The 19769-nt window shown below is 41.3% G+C and overlaps 1 protein-coding gene across 5 annotated transcripts in view; it reads left to right on the top strand.

Annotated features, from left to right (window-relative positions):
- The window catches only part of ARHGEF26 (Rho guanine nucleotide exchange factor 26), a 122491-nt gene that overhangs the window by 62516 nt on the left and 40206 nt on the right, over window positions 1–19769 (top strand). For all 5 annotated transcript variants that reach the window (XM_054504352.2, XM_064586115.1, XM_045903513.3 and 2 more), the window contains 3 exons: window positions 3987–4139; window positions 7501–7630; window positions 11510–11584. In XM_054504352.2, coding sequence (XP_054360327.1) covers window positions 3987–4139; window positions 7501–7630; window positions 11510–11584 — 358 coding nt within the window. The remainder of the gene's footprint in view (window positions 1–3986; window positions 4140–7500; window positions 7631–11509; window positions 11585–19769) is intronic.

Here is a 19769-nt window from a genome sequence, read left to right as displayed (position 1 = left end):
AGCCTTTGCAGTCTGGCCCTGACCTGCTTTTCAACCCTCATTCTCTGCCATTGGTCCTCCTGTGGTCAACACCTCAGCCCCACTGAATGCCAGTTTCCCGATTTGTGCCTATAGCTGTGTTGTTTCCCCTGCCCCCCTGCTCCCACTAATGCCATTCTCCTCATGCCTTTCCTCACTTATCAGTCACTGGCCCTCTGGACTTTTCACTGCATGCCTCTGTTAGAGGTCTTGTATTCATGGGTTCCATGCTTCCCATGGGTTACTCATCTGTGGGTGTTGGGAAGGAAAGGATCATTTCCTGTTCAGCTTTCATTTAATGAAGTCATCTCTCCTTGGCATATAACTCAGCTTCTTCTGTACTGGTTCTTGGTATTATACTGTGACTTCTTGATATATACTATTTTTGGCAGAGTCAGTGAGGTTAAAGTTCCATCCCTAGGTATATAGCACCAAAGACTTGAAAACAAGGACTCAGACAGATGCTTGTGCACAAATGTTCATAGCAGTATTGTTTATTCACAATAGCCAAAGGGTAGAAACAGCCTAAGTGTCCATCAACAGATGAATGGATAAGCGTAATATGATATATATATATGCAATAGAATATCATTTAGCCATAAAGAGGAATAAAGTTCTATTACATGTGTCAGCATAGATTAACCTAGAAAACATTACACTAAGTGTAATAAGCCAGACAAAAAGCACAAATATTTTGATTCCACCTATATGAGATTAAAAATAGGCAAATTCATGGGCGCCTGGGTGGCTCAGTCGGTTAAGCGACTGCCTTCGGCTCAGGTCATGATCCTGGAGTCCCGGGATCGAGTCCCGCATCGGGCTCCCTGCTCAGCAGGGAGTCTGCTTCTCCCTCTGACCCTCCTCCCTCTCGTGCTCTCTGTCTCTCATTCTCTCTCGCAAATAAATAAATAAAATCTTAAAAAAAAAATAGGCAAATTCATAGAGATTGAAAGTAGATTAGGAGTGATCAGAAGGGGATGCCTGGGTAGCTCAGTTGGTTAAGCATCTGACTCTTGATTTCAGCTCAGGTCGTGATTTCAGGGTTGTGAGATTGAGCCCCATGTTGGGCTCTGCACTGGGTGTGGAGCCTGCTTGAGATTCTCATTCTCCCTCCCCCTCAGACCCCCCTCCCCCACCAAGAAGTGATTAGGGGCTGGGGAGAGGGGAATGGAGCATTATTAGGTGATGCATATAACATTTCTGTTGGAGGTGATGAAAATATTTTGGAAATAGTGGTGAAAATTTTACAATATTGTGAATGTAATTAATGCTGTTGAATTGTACACTTAAAAATGATTAAAATGGCAAATTTTATGTTACATGTATTTTACCCCAATTAAAAACATACATAGTTCATATAATTTTAAAAAAAGATACTGACACCGCACCCTTAGGCACATATGTTCCAACATGTGGTTGTATGCATACATGTTCTTTCTGTATCATCTGTGTTTATCAGCCTTACCTTCCCAATATAACATGGATTTCTTGAATACAGCGACCAGTCTATATAGAAAATATCTTTTAAGAAATGGCTTTTAAATATCCTTTAGCAAACATAGGGGTTTGGAGTAGGTTGTTTTTGCAATTGCTGAAACTTTTAGGAGGGTGTTTGATATTGTACTTAAATGTTAATAGACTCAGTCTTGACAAAGTGATATGAAGCTAGTTTGGAACATAATTTGGTATTTCTAACCTACTGTTTAAAAATTGTGCATATTAACCCTGATACTTTTGGAAGGAAAGGCAAATAGCCCAGCCAAGTGTGCTTTAAGTTTTTTCTTTGCTGTTTTAAACAAAAGGCTTGGATAACTAGGCCAGTTACATCTATGGATGGGAATCCTACTGATTATTTTCCCTAAATCCTCCTTAAAAGGAAATAAAAATTTTTCTATGCTTTCTCTGAGCATAAGCAATTTTAGTCTTCTAGGAGTTAAGGTATGTTTCTTCATCTTTTAAGGTCCTATGGAAACGTTTAAAATAAAATCGGTAAATGATGACAAACGAATACAGTATATAGTACAATGCACTTAAAGTACATGTAAATGTGTAAAGCCAAAACCTCTTAAAATCTGGATTGTTTTATTGCTGAGTGCCAGAGTATTCTTTGAAAATAACTGAGATGCAAATGTGAGAAAATGTTAAGCTTTATAATCATCTTGCGTAGATTTCTGTTGTCTCATTCACTGTCAGCCTTGAATTTTGTATTTGGAGTCCACCCAGTAAACTAGTTAGGAGTGATGATGTGATGAATGTTAAAGAGGTTATTGAAAACTAAATTTCTGGGGCGCCTGGGTGGCTCAGTCGTTAAGCGCCTGTCTTCGGCTCGGGTCATGATCCCAGGGTCCTGGGATCGAGCCCCACATCGGGCTCCCTGCTCGGCGGGAAGCCTGCTTCTCCCTCTCCCACTCCCCCTGCTTGTGTTCCCTCTCTCGCTGTCTCTCTCTGTCAAATAAATAAATAAAATCTTTTTTAAAAAAAAGAAAACTAAATTTCTCATGGGGCGCCTGGGTGGCTCTGTTGGTTAAGCGTCTGCCTTCTGCTCAGGTCATGATCCCGGGGTCCTGGGATTGAGCCCTGCATTAGGCTCCCTGCTCAGCGGAGTCTGCTTCTCCCTCTGCCCCTCCCCCTGCTTGTGTGCACGCAGTCTCTCTCTCTCTCTCAGATAAATAAAGAAAAATCTTTAAAAGAAAACTAAATTTCTCTTGTATGATTGTTCCAGAGGTCAACATTAGAAATTACTGTTAATTTCACCTTCATTACACTTTTTTTGGAAGATGCTTTGGCCAAACAGTGACAGTTCTTTCTAGCAGATTTTCCTATCCCTCCAAACACGGACAGTAAGTGTGCTCTCGGGGAGGTTTGTCTCAACTTTTACTGTGTATTCGAATCATCTGAAGATCTTGATAAAATGCAGGTTCGGATTGGGGGGACAGACGTGGATGATGAGATTCTGCATTTCTAGTAAGCTCTTAGATGCCTGGTCTATGGACTGCATTTTGAGCAGCAGTGCTCTGGGTAGAAACCTGTTTCAAATACCTGATTTTGATGTGCTGTTAATACTGGCTGCCCTCTAGGTTTGCCAGATAAAATACAGGATGCTCAAGACGTCCCATTCACTATTTTTGCACATTACCTATACTACAAAATAACTCATTTATCTGAAATTTAATTTTCACTGGACTGGACACCATATAGATAGATACATACAAACACACCCCAAATCACAACCCTAAAATGCAATTTTAATAATTTCTGAATACATTTAAATGTCATGCATATTATTAGATTGAAAATAATATGATTATTTTCAGAAAAAGGACTCAGAATTAGGTTTATTTCAGACTTTCTTTTTTTGAGAGAGAGAGAGCGCGCGCGCGCGCGCGCGCGCAAGTGGGGGAGGGGAAGCAGGAGAGGGAGGGAAAGAATCTTAAGCAGGCTCCTCGCTTTTTATAATTTATAAAAGCAGTCCTGTTTTTAAGACCATCACTTGCTGTGTTTCTAAAACACAGGGCTCTATCTAACGACCCTGAGATCATGATCTGAACCGAAACTGGACGCTTAAATGACTGAGCCCCCCAGGCACCCCTCAGACTTGTTTTTTAAGTACTTATTTAGATGTTTTGCTCATAGGCTTTTCAATACAATAAAATATGGAAACATGACTGCACCCCCTCCAATATCTAGGGAATTCGTGGAAAAATAGTGAAATCTGTACATTCTACAATATACCTGAATGCACAGAAGTGCCCTGTGTTATCAGTGTTGAACACTCGAAGTAATAAGATGTTAATATGATAGATTTGAATTTAGACAATCTTTATAGTTTTGTCTTGTATCTCTTTGAGTTGGTATTGTGCACTGTTGATATTTCCAAATCCTGTATATAGTAACATTACATGAGAATAATCTTTGATTTTTTTCAAGTGTATGTAAGAAAATGTGAATGCTTTTCTTTGTTTTTCCAGATTCTTTACAGAGTTGGAAGCAAGACATCAGAATAATATCTTCATAGATGATATAAGTGACATTGTGGAAAAGCACACAGCGTCCACATTTGACCCGTATGTGAAATACTGCACAAACGAAGTCTACCAACAACGCACACTACAGAAATTGTTGTAAGAGATGTTGTTGAATGTTAAGTGAATAGCCTAACCGCACTTTAATTAGGTTACACTGATTGAAATTAATTGATCTCTTACATCATGTTTAGAAATGCCTCCTTATGGGCTGTTTCCCAGGACTGCTTTCAGGGTGAGGGTGTTTGAATAGAAAATCTAGTCTGTGGACAACTCTCTCTCTAAAGCAATTATGAAATTACAGGTTTCTGTTACTGTTTTCCTTGTTGTTGTTTTAAATTGCTGCAAGACACAGAGGAGTGATCATCATTCTAAAACTCCCATTTTTCTAAGCCATTAACTGGCCATTGAGTAGTTTGCCTGAGGCCACGCGAGTATTTGAGTTGAACTAGTCCTAGGATCCAGATTCTACTCTTCTAATCTTCCTCCTTTCAGGTGACAACTCTATTAAGTTTTTTATAGGAATTGCTGATTTTTCCCTTCTGGGTAGTTAGAAGTGAGGAGAGAAGGGCAAGTCTGAAGGAAAGCAATAGAGAAAAATGTTCTTAAAGGCTTTAATTGTGTAACAAAAAAGAATGAAGCTTTAAATTTCCCTCCTCACCTTTTTCCCTTTGTCCTATTTAGGTTACTTAGAGTTTTGATGCGATGTGTATGGCTTTAACCTTAAACGTCAGCGATTGTTCAGTAATGTCTTGTTTTATGTTGGGGGACCCTGTTTATCTCACGCAGCTATCTGTTTTCCAGCGCAGTGTGAATTGCCATGAACTCCGTTTGGGGGCTGAGGGCTATTATCACTCATACCCCCTCCATGGGTTGTGGCATTTATGACCACAGCGTGGAGCTCTGGTCAGCTGCTGTGCAATATGTGAGCCCCTGTGGAGGAATTGGGGTTGGTGCTGAGAGGAACAGTCCACTGAAGCTCCCAAGTCGCTGGGAAGGGCTGACTGTGCCCCTTCTCCCTCCACACCCTCATGAAACGCTTGTGTGGGCTGGGTGGGAAACCAACCCCAGATGAGGTTTTGAAGTACAGAGCCGGGTTTGTTGGTACTGTTGACATTTTGGTCTAGATAAGTCTTTGCTGCGGGTGCTGTCCTATGCATTGTGGCATGTTTTTAGAGCATCCCTGGCCTCTGTGCACTAGATGCCCCTCACTCCAGTTGTGACAACCAAAAATGTTTCTAGACACTGCCAAATGTTCTTGGAGGCATAATCTCACCCCTTGCTTTTCTTAATCCCCCACCTGCCCTGGGACCCCAGATAACTGATAGAAGATGCAAGTTACATGTTTGAAAGCAAAGCCTTGAATTAGAGCTAAATTTCATTTTGTTTTATTTTATTTTGCAGGATTTATAAAAGGTGAATAGGTACTCCTGTAACTCAAAAAATAAAGGTTCTAGGGGCACCTGGCTGGCTCAGTCTGTAGAGCATGGGACTCTTGATCTCAGGGTTGTAGTTTGAGCCCCATGTTGGGTGTAGAGATTACTTAAAAATAAAATCTTTAGAAAAGAAATAAAAATTCTATCTTAATTAGCTTAATGATACCATCATTTGAGCTTTCATATGGAAAATGGTAGTTGTGTTTTCAGGGGTTTTGTTGCAAGTATTGTGAATTTACATTTAGGGCAGTGACTGGCTGCACACTGGAAATGCTTGAGCATCTTTGAACACAAGCAAACATGCCATAGATGCCCAGGGTCCATCCCAGACTATTTAATCAGAATCTTTGGGGGTGAGGGTCCCAGGACCTGAGTGATTTAAATATGCAACTGGTTTGGAGTTTGATTTTTTTTTTTTAACCTACTAAAAATCCTTTGAAAGCTAGCAAGTAAGGAAACTTAAAGTTCCTCAATTTGAGAAAATGAAAATAAAACATTTCTGTGTCATTTCTTTTAATTTGCTATTCTAGGTATTTACTGATTTATGAACCAAAACATTTAATTTTCAAAATACATTTTTTTAAAAAGGTCCCAATTTCCACTTCCCTGCTTCTCCGGCTCCCCCTGCTCTCCAGCTTGAGGTTACAGTATCCAGTCCCCTTGCCCTGCTCCCCAACATGGGATTACAGTATCCAGCCCCCCTGTCATGGGATGACAGTATCCAGTCCCATCCCTCTGTCCCCTCCCTATTGTAAGTTATAAGGAACTCCTCAGAGCTCCTCGTGGGTGAAGTGAGGTGAGAGAGAAAGAGATCTGGGGGTAAGGGCACCCACTGAAAGTCAGAAGACCTTGGTTTGACTCTGTCTTCACCAAATACCAGGTCTGTTACTTGGCAAGTGGAACATCCTTCTGAGACTCCATTCTTATGGGAATCCCCTCTTGGCCCTCATTAAAAGTTGTATGGATGTTTCCATGTGAGGTCATATCTGTGGGTGCATCTTGCTAAGTTCCATAAAAATGTTGTGGCAATATTACCACTGTTCTTATGTCACTGGGAGGGGAGAAATATTCTGGCTGGCATGGTCAGAAAGTTTTCTGTCTCAGAAGCTTTGAAAAAGGCCAGAAGCCTCCTAGTAAATAAATCCAGTCTGATATTTCTTTCTTAGATTATCATCTGGGGCTAGAGAAGTGACTTAAAACATCATTTGTTATCTTTTTAATGGAATGCATATAGATTATCAGATAGGAGATCTAGTCTGTACGCTAGTTAATAATTGATCCGTTCACAGATAACGTTCACCATTCTGGTACCATTGTCTCTTCATTTGTTTACTTCCCACTTCTATAAATTTCTAGCTCATACATTTCTTAGTGCTCATATTATCTTAAACGCCTATCTTATATTCAGTTTTTACTATAAAAGGCAGACAAGCCATCTGTGTCTATGTAATTTTTGTCATTTTATAAATTAAAAATCATATGAATTTTAAAGAACATTTTATACAGGCATACCTAGTTTTATTGTGCTTTACTTTATCGCACTTTTAACAGAAGGTTGGTGGCAACGCTGCATTGAGCTAGTCTGTCGCCATTTTTCCAACAGCGTTTGCTCACTTGGTGTCTCTGTCACATTTTAGTAATTCTCACAGTATTTCAAACATTTTCATTATTATTTTATTTGTTACGGTGATCTGTGGTCAGTGATTATGGCTCACAGAGAGCTCAGATGATGGTTAGCATTTTTTAGCCACGAAGTGTGTTTTAATTAAGGTATGTACATCATTTTTTTTTTTTAAGACATAATGCTCTCGCACACTTAGTAGACTACAGTGTGATGTAAACGTGACTTTTATACACACTGGGAAACCAAAAATTCCTTTGATTCACTTTACTGCAATATTTGCTTTAGTGTAGTGGTCTGGAACCAAACCCACAATATCTCTGAGGTATGCCTGTGATATGTTTTTACTTCTTAATTTGAGGAGGACGTATTTTGAATTTCTTCTTTCTTTATTTCTTCTCAGAGCCACCAACCCATCTTTTAAGGAAGTACTATCACGAATTGAGTCCCATGAAGACTGTAGGAACTTACCCATGATCTCTTTCCTCATTCTCCCCATGCAGAGGGTGACTCGCCTGCCCCTGCTAATGGACGTAAGACATGATCTAATGGCTCTTTCCTCTTTGGGTAGCTGTGTTGCTATCAATCTGGTTAAGAAAATTATTCTTATTTCACTTAAATCAATGTGCTATATCTCTTCTTTAAAATCCTCCAACTAAGTGAAAAGGTGCTATTCAGTTGGGAAGTCTCACTGTGTTTAATATCTTTGGAAATTACCTTCAACTTAGGCTTGTGTGGGCACTCCGAAGATTTCAGATTATATCACTTGCTTAACATTTTTTGAAATGGGAAAAATATTGGCTTATTGAAGACAAGAGGCTTGGATTCCATTTCCAGCTGAGCCACTAGGCATGTGACCTTGGGCAGGTCACTTAATGTCTTCAGCCTCAGTTTCCTCAGACTAATCACCAAGATCCCTTCCCTGGAGGGTTCCAAGAGGCTGTGGTGCTTCTACTGCACATGGGGATGAGATACTCTTCAGCATTAGAAGGCATGAGCTTGCCCTTATTTTCTATTGCACAAAGGCCAGCGTCCTTATTGTTTCAGGGAACATTCACGAAGAAAACAAGGATTTTGATTTTGAACGGTGGCCATGACTGGGGGTGGTGAGCAGAGACTGTCTGGTCTGAAGTGCAGCTGGGAGGACAGTGAGGCAGGTGGGTGGGGGTGGGCAGGGGCCGGGGGGGGGGGGGGGGACCCTGCTCATCAGCTGGGCTGGAACCACAGCAGCAACTACGAGAGAAGAACCAGGTGGCCCAGTACAGCTCCCAACCGGCTAGTGGGCCAAATAGTATCTTTTTGATCAAGTTAAAATATTTTGCTGTAGTTTTACTTTAAAACTGGATCGTAATGTAAATGTCAGTTGCAACATACTTGATTTTTGCATGTCAAAACACAGGATAAAAATACAGCAAAAAATTATGATTGAGTAAGGTTACAAAACAAATCCCATTTTCCATATTCCATTATAAATTCACAGAGATTTTCTAAAAGCACTGACATTTTGCAATGAGTAAAAGCATGTGATCATAGTCACTTTGTTGGCTCTGCTGCCTGGTTTGGGGGCGTAGGGGGTTGGTCATTGTTTCAGAATTCCTAACACCCTGCTGCTCTCCAGCTTCACCTCAATTTACTACCTTCATATGCTTCCCTTGTGATTCTCTCCTTGTGAATATTGGAAAACTTGCAGAATTTTGAAACTTCAGCACTCTGATTTTTTTTTTTGAGATCAACATTTCTCATGTCTAAGGATAGAATGCAGCCAGGTTATCAAAACCAAATTATGGCTTAAAAAAGGTTTATTTGTAGGTTCCATCCACACTTCTTCCCTGACTCTCCTACTCTGCATCTTTGTTCACATTGTCGTTGGCTGTCACTTCTCAGCTTTACAACTAAAACAAGCACGTCTTTCAGGCACTAGCTCTAATGCTCCTTCGTTCATGAAGCCTTACTCAGTGCCCTCCTGAACAGATACATCTTCCTCCCCATCTGAACACCCACAGCACTTTGAGAGAAGGGACTCTGATAGGTAAACTTGGTGTCCTTGGAGCCTTGTGCCTTTTGGAGTAAGATCTGGGCACAAATGCTGGTTCTCCCACTTACAATATGATCCCGGACAAATTGCCTAATTTCATCTGAAGCATAAGTATAGTATGTACTTGAAGGATTGGCATGAAAACGAATGAAGTAGTAAATGTTAAGCCTGACAATAATAGGCACTCAGTGTTTTTTTCACTAAATTCGTGTATATAGTATACGGGCTTGTCCTGAGTTATGTAAACATTGTGAATTTTTCACAGATACTGAGGAGCAGCTACTGTACTTTCTTCCATAAGATTTTATCCATAGTAAAAAGTCATTTAAAAAAAGTTTATAAGATTACTAACACTTCCATAAAAATATGAAACTTTGATCTAGAGAAATATTTCAAGTTTTGATATTTTTAAAATAAGAAATGGGTACTTTCTAAATACAACATTTCTTGCAATGTTAAGAATTTTCAGGGTTCTTTTTCATTTGAAAATGTATTTTAGGCATATTTCTTTAGATTCTGTATATGCTGTGATCTCTCAGCCTTCTATATTTTCTCTGTTTAATTTTGGGAAAATTGCTTGAATGCATTGGGACTCAAAGAATCTAACATACTGTGTTGTACCATGTTGGAGAGTTAATGCCATGAATGGCCAGTGGACTCAAAACTTTTTTGGGTCAGAGACCCTTTTGAGATTCTGAGTAAAGCTAGAGTCATTCTCTCTAGAAAATGCGGTATGCATAAAATTTTACATAAAATTGAAGTGTGCAAAGACAGCTCAGGACTCAGGATGTCTGCTTTCAGGGACGTAAACCAGTATTTTTCATACTGCTTCTGTACACATTAGTGGGTCATGAAATTATTTTTGAATCCTAAGCAGTGTTTATTAAAAAAGTGAAACACAAGGGTGCCCGGGTGGCTCAGTCGGTTAAGCGTCTGCCTTCGGCTCAGCAGGGAGCCTGCTTCTCCCTCTCCTCCCTGCTCAGCTCCCTCACTATCTCTGTTGCTATCTGTGTCTCTCTCTCTCAAATAAATAAATAAAATATTTTTTTAAAAAAGTGAAATAAAATAGAATGTGTGGAATGTGATATGTAAACAGTTCATAATATGATTAGTTATTATTTTTTAAATCCTTTTTTCATTTTTATATACACATGTACTGGTTGCTAACGTAAATGGATTTCTTACAGTGGGCCATAGTAAAAGATTTGAGAACCATTAACAAAAGCCCACAGATGGTACACACTCTGCTTCTCACAGAGCACATACAACAATCTTGACACCTGACTTTCAGATTTGTAGGCCTAGTACTCACTTACATTCAGGATACCAGTTCCCAGCTTACCTTCCACTTCTGTTTGATGCCTGTTGCCATAATCAGTTTCCCAAATGTGAGAATCTGGCCGCCTGGGCAGAATCTAAATGTACTTAAAGCATAGTCTCTTCAATTTTACTTCATTTGGAGAGCTAGTTAAATTTGTCAATTGAGATGAACATTTTTAACAATTAAAATGATTCCATTGGCCTTGAATGGATATGGTTTAAAAATTATTTGTATCCCCATTTACCTTGAATTGACCCTCTTTGAAGTCAATTTTAGCATCACAAAAATTGCGGTGTAACTATATCAAGAGAAAATCTGGCAGACTGTTTTTCTTTTTTTAAAGATTTTATTTATTTATTTGACAGAGACACAGTGAGAGAGGGAACACAAGCAGGGGGAGTGGGAGGGGGAGAAGCGGGCTTCCCGCCGAGCAGTGAGCCCGATGCGGGGCTCGATCCCAGGACCCTGGGATCATGACCTGAGCAGAAGGCAGACGCTTAACGACTGAACCACCCAGGCGCCCCTGTTTTTCTTGATCTTTTTATTCACTGGTATTATCTACAAACATAGTTACCTTGAGTAATGATGATGATGGTCATAATTAGTTTTATCATTCATTGAGGGCGTACTGTATGACAGGCACTCATAAAGAACTGTACATGTATTATCATTTAATCCTGACAATAGCCTTGTGACATAGTTGGCTTTATCCCCATTTTACAGATGAGGAAACTGAGGCTTATAGAGACAGGGTAGGTGACTTGCCCACAGACAAATAGCTAGTAAGGGACAGAACTTGGATTTGAAACCAGGTTCCTTCACCCCTGAAGTCCATTCTCTTATTTAATCATTCCCTGGATTTACTTGGATCCTGTGCATTTAAAGACTGTTTCCTAGTTTTGTCATTGGATTTTAATGTAATCTTCATACTCATCCATAATGTTGTGTTCAGCATTGTTAAGTTTGCTATGAGCAAGAGGATGGGGCTGGGCCTTGGTTTTATTTTACTAAATAAATAAACTGATTGATTTTTGTTTTTCTTTTACTTCACTGCAGACTATCTGTCAGAAAACACCGAAGGACTCTCCGAAGTATGAGGTCTGCAAAAGAGCGCTAAAGGAAGTGAGCAAGGTAACTGTTGAATAGCTAGCTCATCACACAGTAAACTGTTCAGCATCTTGGGAGAGTACACATCTGGGTTTGATGCTAAACACTGGGAGTGCTCAAAGCCATTCGCACAGCATTCTTTAGGTAGCTGAGAAACAAAATAATGTTTGCTGCACTAAAATGAAATTAGTGTTTTTATTGTTTTATGCAGTCTTGCTGTAAGGGCCAATAGAGATCTCATTTTCTCTTGGTGTCTGGATAGTTGTTTATTCATTCTTTCATTAAATAGCTATTTACTGAGTATCAACAACTGTGCCAGGCATGATGCCAACCCCTGAAAATATGATGATGCAGACATAAGACAGTTGTGGTTAATGCCATCATGCAACATGCTGTGTAAAGGGGAAGGCAGGTGTTAGGCAAGAATTACAATAAAGGTTGGGGAGTGAAGAACATAGTGATGTTTAAGCTGAAACCTAAAGCAAGCTGAGCTCTGAACCAGAGCTTGGGGGCGGGGGGGAAAAGAGTGTCTCAGGTACGTGTAGAAACCCAAAGGCGGGGTGCCTGGGTGGCTCAGTCGTTAAGCGTCTGCCTTCGGCTCAGGTCATGATCCCAGCGTCCTGGGATCGAGCCCCACATCAGGCTCCCTGCTCTGCGGGAAGCCTGCTTCTCCCTCTTCCACTCCTGCTGCTTGTGTTCCCTCTCTCGCTGTCTCTCTCTCTGTCAAATAAATAAATAAAATCTTTTAAAAAAAATGTGTTGTAAAGGTGACAATGAGGATGGGACCAGTTGTAAGGGTTTTGTAGTTGATTAGGCTAGAGGTGACAGTGGCCTTTATGGATGTATAGTAAGATGTAGAGAAGCAATATATAATATTGGAGAGGTAGGCACAGAGATTGATTGGGAGAGTGTGTTTAAGATCAAAGTCAAGGAATATGGTCTCTGGGTTTGGCAACTAGATGGATGCTCTTATTTACCTTTACAATAGAAACATAGGGAGAAGCTGATGAGCTGCATTTTGGATATGTGATACTAGATGTTCTTACAGAATATTCAAGTTGGCTGAATAAACAGGTCAGGAACTCACTGGAGAGACTGGGGGATCATGGACATATGATGATTTCTGAAGCTGGGAGAGTGGATGAGATGACCCAGAAAGAGCGTGTAGAGTAAGAAGAGTAGTGAGTCTGGGACACGACCGTGAAGAACACCACCACCATTCATCTTGTTTAGGGAAAAGGTACCCATAGAGAAGACTTTTTTAAAAAAACAAAACATACGAAAGAAGGAGGAAAACCATAATGACCTGGCAGACGTCAGATGATTTGGTGGAAGGTCAGTGAGCCCGGTTGAGTGCTCCTGAAAGATAGAGTGACTAATGAGTGAAGCAGTCGGGGGTTTATCACAGGTGGGTTGTGTCCTCGCAGTGGTGGGCAGGGAAGCTGGATTGCAGTGTGTTGAGGAGTGAGCAGGAGGCGTGGAGCTGCAGCGAGCCAGCAGGTGTAGCTGGTTGTTTCAACTCTGGGGCGGTCCATGGAGAGAGAGCGAGCTGTAGCTTAAAAGGGACGTGTGGGAACATCTCTTTGTTTGTTTAAAGATTAGAAAAACGTGGGTACATTTAAATGCCGATAGGAATATCGAGCTGAGAGAAAGCAGTAGAAGGTGTGGGGAGTCAGTCAAGATACTGATGAGCGAGGCAGAGGGGGACAGAGACAATGGGAGCGCCAGAAGCTTCCCAAACCACGTGCAGCTATCACACCGCCTTTGAGTTCGGTACATTTTTGCATCACTTTACTGTGAGGTGGTTTCTTTCCTTTTTTTTTTTTTTTTTTTAAGATTTATTTATTTATTTTAGAGAGACAGAGAGAGAAAGTGAGCGGGAGGGGCAGAGTAGCGGGAGAGAGGGAATCCTCATGCAGACTCCCTGCTGAGCATGGCGCCCCGACACGGGGCTCAACCCTAGGACCCTGAGATCATGACACGAGCTGAAATCAAGAGCTGGCTGCTTAACCGAGTGAGCCACCCAGGTGCCCCTGTACTGTTTCTTTTTTTTTTTTTTTAAAGATTTTATTTATTTATTTGAGAGAGAGAGAGTGAGAGACAGAGAGCATGAGAGGGAGGAGGGTCAGAGGGAGAAGCAGACTCCCTACAAGGCGCCCTGTACTGTTTCTTTTAATCAACTTTAAGTTGACTCTATTTTACATATCCTCATCCTTGCCAATAGTACCTGCAAAATCATGGGTTTTGTGAGCTAGTTGTTTATTATTCTAATATACATTTTTATATTAAAAGTAAGTTTAGGGGCACCTGGGTGGCTCAGTCCTTAAGCGTCTGCCTTCGGCTCAGGTCATGATCCCGGGGTCCTGGGATCGAGCCCCGCGTCGGGCTCCCTGCTCGGCGGGAAGCCTGCTTCTCCCTCTCCCACTCCCCCTGCTTATGTTCCTGCTCTCGCTATCTCTCTGTCAAATAAATAAATAAAATCTTAAAAAAAAAATAATAAGTTTAGCTGTTTCTTAGTTCATTCAGGCTGCTGTAACAAAATACCACAGACTGGGAGGCTTATAAACAACAGAAGTTTATTTTTCCTAGTCCTGGAGTTGAAGAGTCCAAGATCAGGTCGGGTGAGGGTCCTCTTCTGGGTGGCAGGTTTCTCCTCGTAGCCTTACACAGTAAAAGGGGCTAAGGGGTTGGTAGAGCCTCTTTTGTAAGAGCACTAATCCCCTCGTGAGGGCTCTACCCTCATGACTTTTAAGCACCTCCCCAAAACCCCACTTCTCAATACCATCATCTTTGGGGTTTAGGATTTCATCATATGAATTTGGAAGGATACAAAAATTAAACCATAGTAATCTGTCAACCACTTAAATTCACAACTTGACCCATCAGTGGTCTGCACATCCCACTTTGGGGAACACTAAGTGAAGAAACAGACTGAGAAATGTGAGGTTACCAAAGGTCCCACTAGCAGTGGGTCTCTCCTCCAGGACCCCGCATCCTGTGCTGTCTTCCTGGAGACAGTGGTGGGGAGGGCCTTTAGGAGAAGCTACTAATGAAGGTCTAGCATTGGACTTGCAAGAAATTTTGTCAAATTTTATTTGGTTGTTACTGAGAAGTTGAAGAATTCACACAGAAGAGGAAAGAGGAAGGCTGTAGTTATTGATGAATTGAGCTAGGAATGATATTTAGTGTTTTTCAAGAATCACACCCCAGTTGCAGTAAACCACTACATTCCTTCAGACATCTCTTGTTCACTGGATTTGACACTGGTACTTGTAGGAAAGACAGGCAAAAATGTAATGGATCAGTGAATTGCCTTAATCTGATACTATAAGCATATAAAAGGCTCTCTGTGAAGAAATGCCATTCTAGTGACTTGTTTTCTCTGCATTTCCTTCTCTCCCTTGAGCACAGGTTATGAATGTCAGAATTATTTCCCGAGTCTCCTAGTGGTAATATGGTAACTAAGGCCACTAAATACAGCCAGCTCAGGAATTAACTTCTTTTTCATTTGTCAAGGTTGCTGTTGGGGTTTACAGATTCTGGGAGACAGTATCAGTATTTTCAACAAAAACAGTGTGTAAATAGAGCATTTATTGTTCGAAATTAAAAGCAGAATTTCACTTGTTTGCTTTATCTGAAAAGAAAAGAAAGTAGAGTTTCCAATATTTATTCTAGAGAGTGAAACTTGGTATATCATGGTCCAAGTTTTTAGAAGCAGACTCTACCTAAGGCCCTTGGGCAAGTGTCTCTAGATAGTTATTCATTCTTGGACAAAATGAGTAATATCTTTTCTGGTAATTAAAATGCTAATGAAATTTATTTGCATAGTGTGAATAATATGTCACTGAAATTCCTCATACATGTTGCTGAAATGAGTGTAAGTGCTTACTGAATTTGGGGCCTTGGAAAGACTTATCGACCTCATCGAACAACTCAAAAACAAGAAAGATGCTTCTCTTAAACAAAAATGTGTTTACTTCCTGATTTTCTGTTTGCATGGTGGGTTAGAGCTTCAGGGAGGGCAATTTCCAGGGAATTTAAAGTTCAGCTGGTGCAGAGTGATGTCTGGGGTTCAAGGAGTGGAGGTCAGAAGGTGGTTTCTTATGCCAGTGAAGTCTTTCCTGCCCTTCTCTTGCATTTACTCTCCTGAGGAGAATAACTGCTTTCACTCGCACCTCATAACAATGCTACTCCTATTTGGAGATACTGTTAAGTTACAAGTCTTTCTCCCGGTAGCGAAATAGCCAAGTCTCTTTAATCTTCTTCTATAACTTATTGCTCCTGCCATTTGCAGAAAGGTAGACATACATATCTATTACCTTGGAAAGACCCCTAAGCTATATTGTTACATGAGGAACATTAAGTTGCAGAGCAATACAAATGGTGTAATGACATCTAGCTAATAAAGTGTGTTGATGCTCATATGTATGTTATCGGTATAGAGAAATAGTCCCAGAATCATGCACATCAAACTTGGAACTGTGTGGAAGGGAAGGATTCACAAGGTTTCTGTTTTCACTCTAAGTACTGCTTTGTAAGAACGCATTTAAGGTTTACAAAGGTATATTCTGAAAATAAACTAATAAGTGTACATTATAGAAAATTTGGAAAATTTAGGTAAGAGACAGAAAATAAAATGTATCAGTAATTTTATCAAAAGTAATGACTGTTGGGGCACCTAGGTGTCTCAGTCAGTTAAGCGTCTGCCTTTGGCTCGGGTCATGATCCCAGGGTCCTGGGATGGAGCCCCACATCCAGCTCCTTGCTCTGCGGGGAGCCTGCTTCTCCCTCTATCTGCAGCTCCCCCTGCTTGTGCTCTCTCTCTCTTTCTTTCTCAAGTAAGTAAAATCTTTAAAGAAAAAAGTAATGACTGTTGTCATTCTACTACATATCCTTCCAGTGGGATGTCTAATCCAATACCAATGTATGGTATAAAGATACACTGAAAAATGGATTCGTATGGTACCCATTGCACTTACTATTCCACTAGTACTGCCTGGAACATTGTCTTGCATAAATGATTGTGCTCATCTGATTATTTCTAAAGATAAATTTCCAGAAGTGGGTTTATTGGAACAAAAATGTAGGTATTTTTTAAAGGCCCAAGTGCCTTCAAAAAAGGTTGTTCCCAAGTCCTTGGCCACCAGAAGAAATGTAAATGTCTGTCTTACTGCACACTTCCCAGCTTCAAATATTCTTTTAACCTTTGTGAATTTGGTAGATTGAAAATATTTTATTTTATTTTTTTATTTTTTAAAGATTTTACTTATTTATTTGAGAGAGAGAAAGTGTGAGAGAGCAAGAGTGCGGGTGGGGGGGAGGGGCAGAAGGAGAAGGAGAAGCAGGCTTCCCGCTGAGCAGGGAGCCCGATGTGGGGCTCGATCCCAGGACCCTGGCATCACGACCTGAGCCGAAGGCAGACGCTTAATGACTGAGCCACCCAGGTGCCCCAGAAATATTTTATTTTTAATTTATATTTCTTTGTTAGAGGGTTTGAGCTTTTTTTTTTAAATAAATTTGGCCTAGAAAAAGTTAGCGAGTTGAATTTAATAAAGCTTTGACACCTGCTGAAGGAAGGCATTATTTTAATATACTGAGCCTGATTTTAATAAAAACACCAGAGCACACATATGCTAATTAGTGCTTGTCCCTTTGAAATAGTCTTTAAAATGGGCTCCACTGATGAGACCATTGCTTAAGACATCTGGAGAACTTTTTTGTTTTTAATGTGCTCTCTGAAACATTGTCTTCTGATGTGGTGGCTGACTCTGCGGACTTTTGCTGATTGAGTCAATATTTGGAAGTTTAGGAAAGAAGATGATAACCCAGACTTAATAATGCCATTTTCCCCTCTTATTTTAAAACAGGGTAACTATAAAGGAACTGCCCCCCCCCCACTCCCCCCGCCTTTTCTTTTTAAGTGACTTATAAAGTCTCTGAAGGCAGTTTACACACAAACATTCGCTGAGTGTTCTTGTGTTTTTACGTGCTGGGCTGTGGGCATTTGGGCTGACAAATATGAAAATTTCACAATCTCTGCTTTCCATTCTCTTTAGAGAGGAAATGCCCCAGATAAGTCCTGAAAGACAGGTAAGGGGTTATAAATCTAGAAGAAGAAGATGATCTGAAGAAGTCAGAGTGGGCTGAAGGGTGTTCGGGCAGAGGGAAACACACATGCAGAAGGGCAAAGGCAAGATGGAACATGGTGCTTTGGCCAGAAATTTTGTAGGACTGAGGCCCAGGATAAGAGCAGTTGCCAGATCATGGTCTTGCCAAGACCTAATTCTGAAAGCTCAGGGGAGCCTTCTAAGGATTTTATGCCGAGGTGTTTCATGATCAGGTTTGAACTTACAAAGATTGACAGCATTATCTCCAGGATGTGTAAGGGTAGGATAGAAGCAGTGGATGGCAGAGAATTGGTTCGTCAGTCCAGGGGAGAGAGGGGGTTTGAGCCTGAGTTCCGGGCACAAGGCAAAGGGAGGGACGTGGACTGGCAACATTAAGGAAATGTTATGACTGCTTGGATATGGAGGACAAAGGAGAGGGAGGCGTCTGAGAGCAGTGAGGGCCAAGGTTTTCAGATTGAGAAGGTGGATGATGCTGGAACTAGTCACTGATGATGCAGAGGACATGGAGCCGCAGGGAGTGGGTCATGAAGATGATGCTCAGGTTTGGTCATTCTCATTTTAGAGTTTGAGCTGCCTGTGGGCGATATAGGTAGTTGGAGGTAGACCCAGGTCTGGGATGACTACGTCCGGGACAGACCACATCCGGGAACATAGATTTGGGAGCTGTGAATATACTCCTCAAGAGACTTTGTAAAAATGTCTGGAGCAATGGCTGCCTCCTTAGATTTCACTCTGAGATGTCTTAATCCTTTCAGGATATTGCAGTTTCAGATTGCCCCTAACCCTAGCCGGGGTGTTTTCTGCCCCTCGTTGTGATCAAGTATAGTCATCAGTCCCTGCATCGGTGAACTCTTTAGGTTCAGACTGAAAGATAAGCTGTAACTGAAGATGGGGGTACCCTCCAAATCTAGAAATCTATTAAGCAGTCAGAAATCATTTAAGCGTCCATCAATAGGGGATTGAATAAATACATTGGGGAAAGCATCTGATCATAGCATAAATTGCATCCTATCATTCCCCTCCTGAAAGCCTGCTAGTAAGGCTTTCTCTTTGCACTTGGAATACAATTCATATGCTTTAAGAACTTGTGTGCTTTGACCCTGGCCTCTGTCACTTCATCTTGTGCCATCTTCCTTGTATCGGGATCTTTTGCTTTCTCAGGCACTGCAGCCGCTTTGCTATCATAGGCCCTTTGCTCATGGTGTTCACTCTGCCCAGACGTGGTCTGAAAGGGTCTCGAGCACAGGAGCTTCTGTCTGCATGGAGTGTGGGGTTCACCACCCTCCCAGCACATAGGTGTGTTCTTGTTCACCAACCTGGAAGCTCTCGGAACTTCATAGTCTGGGGATTTTTACGGAGGCTTCATTCCGTAGGCAATATTGATTGGCATGGTGAGATTGGCCGTAAGTGGTCAAGTCAGTCGCCAGCCCTCTCCTCTCCCCAAAAGTCTGGTGGGGGAGGGTCTAATGGGGCTGAAAGTTACAACCCTCTCTCTAATCACTTGATTGGCTCCCCTGGCAACCAGCCCTATCCTTAGGCACTTTCTAAAAGCTACCTCACTAACATAAACTCAGATGTGATTGAAAGGGGCTTGTTAGGAATAAGAAGACACCCATTTCGGCGTTAACACTCTGGAGCTTCTAGGAACTGGGAACAAAACTAAATATTATAACTAAAGATGCCCCCATGGCTCTTATATAGGAAATTACAAGGGCTGAAGGGACTATGTGCTGGGAACTATGGACCAAGACCAAATAGATCTTTTTTTATTATAAATCACAGGCCCTCATCAAGGGACTTTGAATCCATTCAGTTCGTAGATAATTCAGTAGTTCTAGTTAAACTGAGTTTCCCTTAGTTTGGCCATCCTTGAAAAATCATTGACCATTAGGTTCCACCCAAAGGCTTCCCCCTTTTGGCATCCTGTGTTTTGGTCATATGCCTACAGGTAGCACAGGGTTTAAAATTTGCCTTTGCAGTTGGTAGTCGGCCCCAGCCACGGGGATTTGGAGGTGGGGAGAGAGGAGCAGCTTGCCCTGAGGCTGGCTGAGGTTTCCCTGGTGAAGCAGAGGAGGAGGGGC

Source organism: Mirounga angustirostris, unplaced genomic scaffold (assembly GCF_029215605.1).
Source record: "Mirounga angustirostris isolate CCGP_5_RB_7025 unplaced genomic scaffold, mMirAng1.0.hap1 SCAF_1, whole genome shotgun sequence".
Classification (NCBI taxonomy): Eukaryota; Metazoa; Chordata; class Mammalia; order Carnivora; family Phocidae; genus Mirounga; species Mirounga angustirostris.
This window is presented reverse-complemented; position numbering and strand designations above follow the sequence as displayed.